This window comes from Magallana gigas, chromosome 7 (genome assembly GCF_963853765.1).
Source record: "Magallana gigas chromosome 7, xbMagGiga1.1, whole genome shotgun sequence".
NCBI lineage: Eukaryota > Metazoa > Mollusca > Bivalvia > Ostreida > Ostreidae > Magallana > Magallana gigas.
In genome coordinates this window covers 9485954-9497006 of record NC_088859.1, presented here as the reverse complement: position 1 = coordinate 9497006, position 11053 = coordinate 9485954, and the positions used below count along the sequence as shown (strand labels likewise).

The 11053-nt window shown below is 30.4% G+C and overlaps 1 protein-coding gene across 1 annotated transcript; it reads right to left on the bottom strand.

Moving 5' to 3' along the window:
* Window positions 1–169: 169 nt before the first annotated feature.
* LOC136270076 (multiple epidermal growth factor-like domains protein 10) lies at window positions 170–10722 on the bottom strand. Its single transcript, XM_066066476.1, has 9 exons — window positions 10591–10722; window positions 9395–9616; window positions 8858–9100; window positions 8594–8731; window positions 8369–8509; window positions 7853–7993; window positions 5015–5164; window positions 1546–1663; window positions 170–379 (listed from the first exon to the last, which is right to left on the bottom strand). Exons 1-9 carry the CDS (start codon window positions 10652–10654, stop codon window positions 226–228), a joined length of 1371 nt encoding a protein of 456 aa, XP_065922548.1. The 5' UTR covers window positions 10655–10722; the 3' UTR covers window positions 170–225.
* Window positions 10723–11053: the final 331 nt, after the last annotated feature.

Sequence of the window (11053 nt, the reverse complement as noted above, 5' to 3'; positions counted from 1 at the left end):
ATTCCAAAAATTTCAGAGACAATTTCAATTTTAAACAAACACATACTGTCATTCATATCATCACTTTTAGTAGTATTTTTATTCTAATATAATCAGAATCCTAATTTCGATTCTTTAATTTAAGCACAAAAATACAAACACTAAAATTTCAATAGAACTTATTCCATCTAATAAAGAAAAAATAATAATTGTCCAGCATAGTTGATTATTATACATGTATTTATTTTAATGTCTAAATTCGATATTGTGATATCCATTTTCTGATATACGTAGTTCTTCATATTGTTGACAATCGTCAGCGTTGTTGTCCTGTGTCGATGTTCTAATTACAGAGATATATTGCAAAGAGTGCATTTTCTTTACTAGTCTGTAATGTTTCCTGAAATAGATAAGAATAGACTCCTAAACACCTTCGATTTATAATTTCGTGATAAATACTTCAGCTTTAATAAACAAGGGGCCAATGGGCCTTAACATTCACCTGAGTACCATAGCCCATACACAAACTTGTTGAGGGGTCTCATAATGCATTTAATTAAGTTTTATTCTGGAGTAGAAAAAAACTATAATATTGTAAAGAAGACCACCTTCTTGCCTGAAATCATTCAACAAGGACTATGAGATTAATCATTTTAGCGAAAAAGATAAAGATCATAATAGAGTGCTTGACCTGATACTGAACAGGTACAAGGCTCTGATTGAAAAAAAGTCCAACATTTGTTAACTTTCAAGATAGGCTTTATATATATGTTTTCATAGATAAATTAAAACAAGGTGGCTAGTATACATGTTTTCTTTAAAGCGACTTCCCACCTCCCCCTCCCCAGGGGCAGACAGAACGCTCTATGTTGGCATTTAAACACAAAATAAACTTTTGAATATTTATCCTACAATAACACATTACCACCATCTGGCATTGATTTTACCAAAATAATTTTACATGTACTGTTTATCAGTGATGTTGGTTTTATTACTTTACTATTTGTTTATTTAAAAAGTTCAAAAACTGTTTTTGTTTCAAATGATGAAAATACTTGCATAATCTTTTGATCATACAACCTCTTTATTACATTATATTTAATAAAGCCTTCATGAAGCAAAGGATGATAACATAAACTTTCACCATTATCTTAACTTTAATAGACAGCTTTAAACCTCTTTGTGAATTCTCAAAACAAAATAAAACTTTTGTCATTTGTTTTTTTCTTTTTTCTCTGAATAACACACATACAATGTATTATTATTATCATTACATCTTTTAATTTCGGGTGATAGCACTGATATTTTATCATCATACGTGATTTGCTATTATATTTTTATACATGTATATATTTTAATTCTTTTACGAATTAAGTAAATGGAAAAAATATCTCTTTAATGCCTTCAGAGAAATTTATTGCATATTACATTTTACGGTACATGTTGTCAATTTTAATCACCTAAAGCAAAAAAAAAAATCTAATTTATTGATGTAAGATTTGAACGAATGGTATGCCTATTTATTAATTTTTCTTTAAATTCCTAAATTAACTATAGAAATCTTACCACATTAAAAATAGGCATACACTGCCTAATGCAATACATATAATAACCAAGACTGATATTCCAGCGATGTAAGATGGTTCATTACAACTTTTCATCAATGCATTGGACTCTAAATCAGCTGTGAAAAAAAAAACAAAAACAAAACAAAATCAAAAAGATTTCAAAATGCTTCTAAGACTCATGAAATGCTATGTAGTCCCCCGCAAAACTACTAACATATATTGTTTATCAAAATACAGAGTATTGTATACTGTAGAGTAATTTATATGTCATCTAACTATTTACCTGACATAAATTTGATTATCTAATTTCAAAATTACACAGAATTATCTTTGAACTGTTACGTACTTAAAAAAATGATTCTATTTGCACAAAGCGATATAAAAATGAAAACCCCTTATATTTATTTTTAGGCAAATAAGTTTTTTGTATCAATAGACTATTTATGAACATTTATTAATAATTAATATGGCCCTCTTTGTGAACTAATGCAAAAGGAATCGATTAAGAAAAATAGATTTAGATCTCGCTGTCGCTTTTTTAAAATTTTTTATGTATGATATTAAGAGTAACATGTTTATAGTTATTTATTCGTTTTGTTTTTCTAGTTTTCGTTTCGTTAAATGGAATCTGAAATCTATATCAGTCAAAGTGTTACTGTGCAAGTGAATTGAATCTGCCTATCTGTAATTTCATTGGTTCACAATATTAACCAATCATATTGAAGCTATATGTATAGATCAGTTACCTATAATTCTAACTAAGTTAGAGCAGTTTAGCGTTTCCAGAAAATAGTATCCAGTCGATATCCGAAGCATCTAATGTTATGTTTTCATATTTACTTACGTTTTACTTATCAGTGTAAATGTTTAGTCTCTGGTTTAATTTTAATTGCATTGTCAATACTTAAGTGTATTTTTGTAATTAAAGTTTCAATACTTGGAATGTTGGTAAAGTTCAAAGGTTAGCTTTCTTTACAGTACACACTGTAATTGATTTTTTATGAAACGTTTAATGTATTTGTGGTAACTAATAGCTAATGCATTTTCTTTCAATTTGTCAGTTTTCTCATATATAATGTATTATTTTGTAGCTCAATGTCTCTATATTCATTTTTCAAATGAAGTCATAAGATACACGGTACTCCATCTTCATTTTTCCTTGACTGTTCGGTTACATATATTCAACATCAGGTCAGAACATTTATAAACTAGTAGACTAATTGTTCTCGAACAATAAGAGGTCTTTCCACCTTAATATTTTTTAATGAATTGCTAGTCTGCTCAATAAGGTATACACAGAATTATCAAACAAATGCTCAATGTTGTACCAAAAAATTGGAAAACCACAAAGCCATAAATGATATTTTTATTACAGGCAATATTTTAAGAATTCTATGTTGTATATCATAAACATCTATTGAAGTACTTTTCTGAATTTTGTTGCACTTACTCTGAACAGAACTGAGCCAAGTGAATATTCTTCACATAAGCATATAAACAGAGAACCTAACAATAGAATATAATTTTCAAGAGGCTAGCTGTCTTCGTACAAAATGAATGGGTTGACTGTTAATACAAGTTCCACTTGAGTAACCAGAGGACTTGATCTATTGGACTGACCCAATGGAATACCTTATTGCGCAATCCAGCAAGCTATTGAAACCCTAACTATAATTCTGTGTTTCAAAAGATGTGAAAATTAATAAGTTAACAGATTACCAAATGACCTTGACCTTTGACCTTTATGTCATTTTGTTCTGCCAAAATAGACGCTTCTATTTCAAGTGGTTTGAAGTCTCTATGACAAATAGTAAAAAGTTGGAAGTGATTTTATCGAAGTTTCAATACTTTCAGGGGCAATAACTGCTAGAAGGGGGCCTCAGATTCTTTTGGTATGATAGATTGAAGAACCCTTTAAGTGTACTGAATACATTGGTAAACGTTCCAAGTCTCTATCTCTTATGATTTTAGAGGAGTAACGATAACCAGTAGTTAGTATAAAAGGGGCAATGACTCTGTAATTATTCAAAAGTGTGAACTAAGGGACTACATTTTTAAATGTCTTAAGATGTCCTACCATATACATTAAAAAGTTTTTCTCTACCACCCTCAACAAAAGATATCTAAATATTCATTAATTAATGGATTTCCAAATGACCTTGACCTTTGACCTTTATGTCATTTTGCTCGGCCAATGAAGACGCTTCCATCCCAAGTGGTCCGAAGTTTTTATGACAATAGTAAAAAAGTTGGAAGTGATTTAATAGAAATTTAAATACTTTCAGGGGCAATAACTGATAGAAGAGATCTTTGACCCTTTCGGTATGAATAGATTGAAGGATCGTCTAATTGAACTACAGACGTAAGTAAATGTTTCAAGTCTCTATCTCTTATGGTTTAGCGATAATAAGCATTTCCTTCTCAAAGGGCAGTAACTCTGTAAGTTCTGGGAGTTTTTTGACACAGGGTTCAATTGGTACCATAACTTTTAATGAGCAATTACATAAAGTTTAAATTATTTAGATAACCCTAATAACAAAAAAGTGACTCCGAGGTAAATAGAAGAAGAAGAAAAAGTGGTTGAATTGCAAGGAGTCTTTTGAATGTTTTAAAGGTGTACCATTAAGTTCGCGATTTGAGCTTACATTTTTCATTTTTTTTCTTTTATTTTGTTGCGTCCATTACTTAAGTAAGACATTTTAAGATAGTTTTTATTCACTACAGTCTAAAAAACCCTGGTTTCCATTTCTGCAAATGCAAGTTTCGTCGACTTTGTTACTTAACCCATCTTTGCATTCAAGTGAATATTCTGCTTACACTATAATCCATATCTTCTGTCATTAAACAAATAACCGATCATCTTTTTTATTATTTTGTGTTATAGAACATTTTAATATATTTTGAAAATTTATAATATATTTTAAAATATATTTTTGTCTTTTTTTAAGTTAAAAAAACCCACTACAATCAGCGGCAATTTGTTTTTTCATTCTACGAAAAGAATTTCGTAAAATAATAATAAAATTAATTGACATTTCTTTTATTGTTTTATAGTCTGAAATAACTCTCAATAACTTTAGTCTGCAGTCATTACCATACATGGGGTCACCTATCATATTAGCTATCAGTTGTCATAGTGCTGCCAAATTTATTTATATTGGAAAAAAGAATCAAATAGATTAGTCTGGATATGTTTTGCCACAAGTGTCTTTCTAAGAATCCTTTCCTTATATTCTTGATTGATATCAACTGATAGGCGTTTTGTATTTAGAACAAATTTTATTAATTGAAACTTAAACAATCCTGACTTTACAACTTAAACCTCGGTAATAATCATCCTTAATTGATTGAGTACGTTTTACTTGCATATGCATCAAATCTACAAATTTAAGTGACATTTCCTTAAGCTTTTATTACAAATTTTTTAATCAATGCCATGCATCATAAGAAATTGATAACACACATACTATTGTTGCAAAAAGGTTCTTTATATCCTGGAGCACAGCCACTATCACAGTGCCAAGTGGTTGAATTGCAAGGACCGTTATTGAGACAGTGCCCACTGCACTGGTTGCTGCAACCTTTAGCAAACGTTCCGATTTCACAACCTGTCAGTACTATATATCATATAAACAATATGATTTATAGTGTTTAAATCATGGTTTTAAATATATTTAATCATTTAACTACCCAAATTAGTTAGTAATTGAACGTATGGTATTATTGTCTTAAAGTATATATCTTAATATTTCAGGATGCCCGAAAACATGTGTTACACTTATAATCATTAATAACTTTGGCAAATTAAAAGCTATTATAAGATAATTTGTGAACATCTGCAACTATGCTAAAAAGTAATATGAATATGACATCATGATGACGTCATCACATTGATAAGATGAAACTGAATGTGAACAGCTGTTGGAAATTATACAACTTTACTTTGAGTGTAAATCTGCTACTTTAGTTATTAGAACAATAAAAAATACACTCTGAACTAATGTGCTCAACAAAATGCTAATTCAAAACCGGTGAGGAAGTTTACTGATTGAACTAAATGGCATCGTTGGTAAATTAGTGTTCATAGAATGCTCAAATTAAATTTATAGTTGATTCCTTACGAGTTAAGTGTGATGCAGCATTTGAAAAAAGACGAACATTGGAAGTCGCTTAGAGTTTGCTTGTTATATTTAAAGTAGACCCGACCCTGAAAATTAACAGATGGAATATGGTTCTCCAATGAAGCCTACTCCATAATGTTGTCAATAAACACAATTGTAGATTCTTGGGTTCGGCGAAACCCAATTTTAATGTGGAAAAACCTTTTAACTGTGAGAAAATAACTGTTTCGGTCGTAATCGGCTTTTTCCTTCGCCTTCGGAGGCGATGCACGATTAACGAAATTTAAAGTTAATGGAAAAAAATATCTACCAACCCTTTGTAAATTGTGAATTCTGATAATGATTGGTTAAGGTGGCTCAATAAAACGTGAAATATTTTCTCAAATCAGCAGAAAGTTACTTAATTATGAGAAAATGTCATGATGGATAAGAAGTATTTAAGTCTTATATGCAAAAAAAATGTGCAATTTTAGAAGAAAAATTAAATTTTGAAAAATTTAATTAAATTAGCATGAACAAAAGCTACATGTGGATCCGAACGCAAGATCTGCGGTTCAAAAGCCCAATACTTTAACCACTGAGCTACGACGATATACATGTACAACCCAATCGAACGGTATAAATAGTTTAACAAAACATTTAAATCGCCATCTTGTGACGTAGTGTTGTTATTTGTTGTAAAGAACTGGGGCGTACAAGGCGTTGTATATCACCCACTCGGAGAAATGAAGACGAAAGAATTTCAATTCAAGTTAAAATTGTAATTTTTGACTTGTATGCATTGTTTTCCTAATAAATTTCACGATGAAAGTCAATATTGTGATTTCATTCAATTAACACGACAAGTATAGGTTTCCAAATTAAGCTGCACGCAGTTTTTTGCCTAAATCTTGGACCATTCATTGTTCTTAATTGCAAAATTAGGTCTGAATCCTGACTCCATGCTAAAGGTACTCTTATTTAAAGAATAAGTTTATATTGATTTTTATTATTGATTCATTAAAATGGAGTCTAGACCAAAAAACGTTTTACTTTATTAATAATTGTCAAAGAGTTAAATTTATTCACACGTACTTCAATGTGTCAACGTAGCTCAGTGTGATAGGCGGAGGCTCGTATACCATCCTTCTCAATGAAGAGGGTGTTCGAATCGGCATTTTATTTTTAATTCATTTGCTTTTAAGTATAACATGTATAGCTTTTTTATTGGATTATTATGTAAAAAATATCTAAGACCATTTATATAATGACAACAATTACGTAATGTTCACAAACTGTCCACACAATGTCGGATAAAAATAGCGCTAGCACATATATGAGATCATGCTGTTATGATAAGAAAGCATCAATTAAAACAAAGGGGATAAGTAGCAAGTGCATGTATTATTGTATATTATGTATATGTAAGTGAATGCAGTTCTATATTATACATGTACATGTACTGATGCACAGTTTCAAATATAAAGATTTTTTATATGTTCATATTCCATTTCAAAATCCTGGGTACGGGGGATTTGTCAGGCGTTGTACGTTCTTGTCCTTTCATAAATGTAACTTAAGGTATTAACATTTTACAACAGTTTAAAGGTGTAAAATATGTTTTGGGACACAAAATTTAAAATGGTGTTTTAGCAGAAGGAGTAATATTGGGATGCTTTTTAAAGCAGTGTATGTTACGTATATATCAATATAAAATAAACAGTGGTGTTTAGCGGAAGGAGTTATAAGCTGGTTTTTTAAAAAGAAAATAAATTTATAAATCTCTTTTAAAATAATAGCCATTTATATCAAACAATGACAGTTGTTGTATATCTCATTGGTATTAAGGTTAAAATATTGAATAGCTGAACAATATTGAACATGAGTAATTTGTTTCAGAGTAGTAAGTATTTTTGTAAAACGCAGTTTAGTTAATTAGATCATAGTTTTACACAAAATATATCTTACAATTAATTCACGACTTATTATTATTTGATGTAAACTAGAAGCATACTTGGCAGTTGTCTAAAATTTCAAATCTAAAAATCCGTGAATAATAATGCAGAAATTAAATACAATGAACTTAAACTCATAAATGATTCTTTGCTTGATTTTAAAATTCTGTTTCACACATATTTGTTTCACCCTAAAAACACATCCGCAACGATATAGGAATAGTGAAGTGTACATTTAATTTCATCATACCTGTTTCACACAATTCTCCAGTGTAACCAATATCGCAGCCAGTGTCACACTTTCCGGTTTTTCTATTACATGCAACGTCACCCAAACACTTTGCACTACATTTATATACACAGTCTGGTCCATGATTTCCTAAAGGGCATTCTGTAAACATTTTGTTATCATTTTTGAATGACTAATATAAAAAGTGTCAGCAAATGGAGTGCAATGAATGATCAAAGATAACACGTCCTTTTTATAGCTGAAAATGTATCATATTAATTACAGTATATACTTTTATGGTAATCAAACAGTTGGTATAGTTTTCTCGGTCTTATCACATCAGTTGTCACACCTCTGGTGTGGTGACATGGTAAGTTGACTTGAAAATATCCAGTACAGTTTAATTGACTGTGATTTACTTGCATCAATTAAGATTTGTCTGATTTAAATTGTATATGCATAAAATATGTGAATTAAATAATTAAGTTTAATATGTTTATATTCTAACTTTTGTTAATATTAATATATTCTGATGACCTTTGTTACAGTTTGATCCAGTCCAACCATCATCACATCCGTTGTCACACAAACCAGTAGTGTGATTACAACCGACGCTGTATTTGCAATGTCCAACACACTTTGATTCACACTGTGGACCGAACTGTCCGGCAGGGCATGCTTTGTTAAAAAAGTAAAAATTTATTGATCATAAAACATACAGAGCTTCATCATATTAATTTGTTATTTTTAAAAATAAATTACCTTTGTCACAGTGTTCTCCTAACCAGCCAGGTTTGCAGTTTAAACAGGTTCCATTAATGATATCACATCTACGTTCCTGACAGTTGTCTGGACAGACTTTATCACAGTTTTCTCCATAAACACCAGAAGAAGAACAACCTTTTCACAGATTGCATGTATATAAGTGCTTATAATATCATGGTAAAAAAATGAATATTTAAAATACTTAAAATTATTTAAAGTGTCTGTAAAACAGTTGAAAAGGGGATAAAGATAGGTATGTACCTGTAACTGTTACTTCACACAGCTCTGTAAAAACTGGCGATTCTACATAACCAATAGGATAGGTTGTTCCAGGTATTCTTTCATTGTAAAAGATAACATAACGTCCATGTGTTATACAGTTGGTGTGGAAATCAAGGGGAGGTAACTGAGGTCCGTCCTTGTAACAAAGTTGTCCCATATGTCGATTAGTTGTATTGGACACATACAATGAAAAGCCGGCAAAACGACCCCTCTGTCTCATGGCTTTTAAATGATTTATGACGTTAAACAAAGTGAAGGAGCGAATAATGAATTTGAAATAATCAACATCAAATGATTTTTAACACAGGTTAATTCAGCATTGTCAGGTGTTTTGATTTAACTTTTCTTTTTATGTCTTTAATGTATCAAGTAATTAAAAAAAGGGTATGAATGATAAATATGATAACTGTTAATGTGAAATCTTATAGGTACAAATGGATTTCCAAATTCAAATAAGGTTAAAAATTTATCGATTATGACCTTGTGATAAAACATGCTGATTGTTTAAGTACTTACTATACCCTTTATAGTCCTTGAACTGTATCCTGATATTAACTACATTGTATGTACTTCCGAGATCTACATACCACCAGGTACTCCTATTGGGCGCGGAAGTTCCAATATCTTCCATCCTGGCACAGGTTTGTATGTCTCTATCAACAGCGTTATTAGCAACACACGACTGGCAACCAATGTGTGTTTTGTATTGCCGTGCGACCTTATTTGCTGATAAATCATCTGTTAAAGAATTAATTAAAATACTACTTAAAAAAGAAAACAACCATTTGTTGAGAAAAAGTTTGAATTCTCGAACATTTATGTTGTAACTTTGTTTCAAAATAGGGTACCCTTTTTTAGAACAAGAGAAATCCAGTCTATACTTAGACCTCCTGTGCCTATGGAGAAACATTGACGTTTTATTTTCATAGAAAAAAAATAAATGTCAGTTCAAAACAATTCGTGTTGAATTTGATATACATCTCTATACCTGTCCTACGTTTGCTTTATGTTGTTTTTAGTTCCATAGGTATTAATTATAGTAAATCCTTGGTTAAAGTCGGATAAGGGTCCAAAAAAGTGATTGTCTTAAATTAAAATAGTATACATTATATTTCAATGAAAATATACCTTCAATGTACCTCCATAGAGGAATTGAGAGTTTTTGAGGCCCATTTTAAGAATAGGGTACCCTACTTTGAAACAAAGTTACAACTTAGATAACAAAGCTTGGACGTTTGCTCAACAAATAGTCGTAGACAAGACACCAGTAAACCCCTTTCATATTTTTTTCAAATTTTTAAATCTTCAAAATAAGTCTGTAGGCACTAGCTGTGCAGTTCGACAGCTGGTTTGAGTGACTTAAACGACATTGTCATGTTCTTGTTTGTATACTTCTCAAACAAAATGACATGAGGAACATCATATTAATTACTTTTATATCTTTTGGCAACATTTTGGGCCAGTTTTGGGTAGAAACAAGCCATTTCAAGAAATATTTACTTTCCTATCCTTAAATGTAAAGATGGCCGCACTTCCCTCTTAACATGGTTTATTAACATTACTAGTTTGATCAGGCTTTGATGCAATCATATTTCTCAACCTTTTTAAAATTGATCAATAATGACAATTTCCAATGCAAGGAATATATCGGTATTTTTATGAAATTAAAAGTAAACAAACACTGGTTATATATGAAAAAAATGTTGACTTACCATACCCCCTAGTAACAATAAAGGTCATTAATGTCCAAATAATACTCAACATTTTTATGAACATTATGTCAAACTTTGTGATTTCATAAATTTTTATACAGAGTAATTTCTACACAATTATTTAATATGAAGGTCGATCAGGAAGTTATTTGAAATTCTAGATATGGTGATAAGTTTTGGTCATATATAAATGTTTTGCGTGATCAAATAGAAATAAGGTCCCCTGCTGATAGCTAACGCTCCTATAGTGTGGATTCATGACCAGATAAGTATTTGTCTCTGTAATATCAAAAAGTATATAATATATCTAAAAGCTGGTTCAAAGTTTATGAAAATATTGGCATCGTTTACTTCTAACAATACAAGTTGCATGCACCTTAAAAAAACCCTGGGCCCTTTTCAATTTGAAAAAAAGTTCATTTTTTAATCAGATATTTTTTCTTATATCGTTTAAATGGATCCT

Coding starts and splice junctions, on each gene's coding strand:
- LOC136270076 (XM_066066476.1), bottom strand. CDS start 10,654: ATGTTCATAAAAATGTTGAGTATTATTTGGACATTAATGACCTTTATT. Junction 5,165..7,852: donor TGGAGAATTGTGTGAAACAG/GTATGATGAAAT, acceptor TATGATATATAG/TACTGACAGGTTGTGAAATC. Junction 1,664..5,014: donor AGAACCTTTTTGCAACAATA/GTATGTGTGTTA, acceptor TTTTTTTCACAG/CTGATTTAGAGTCCAATGCA.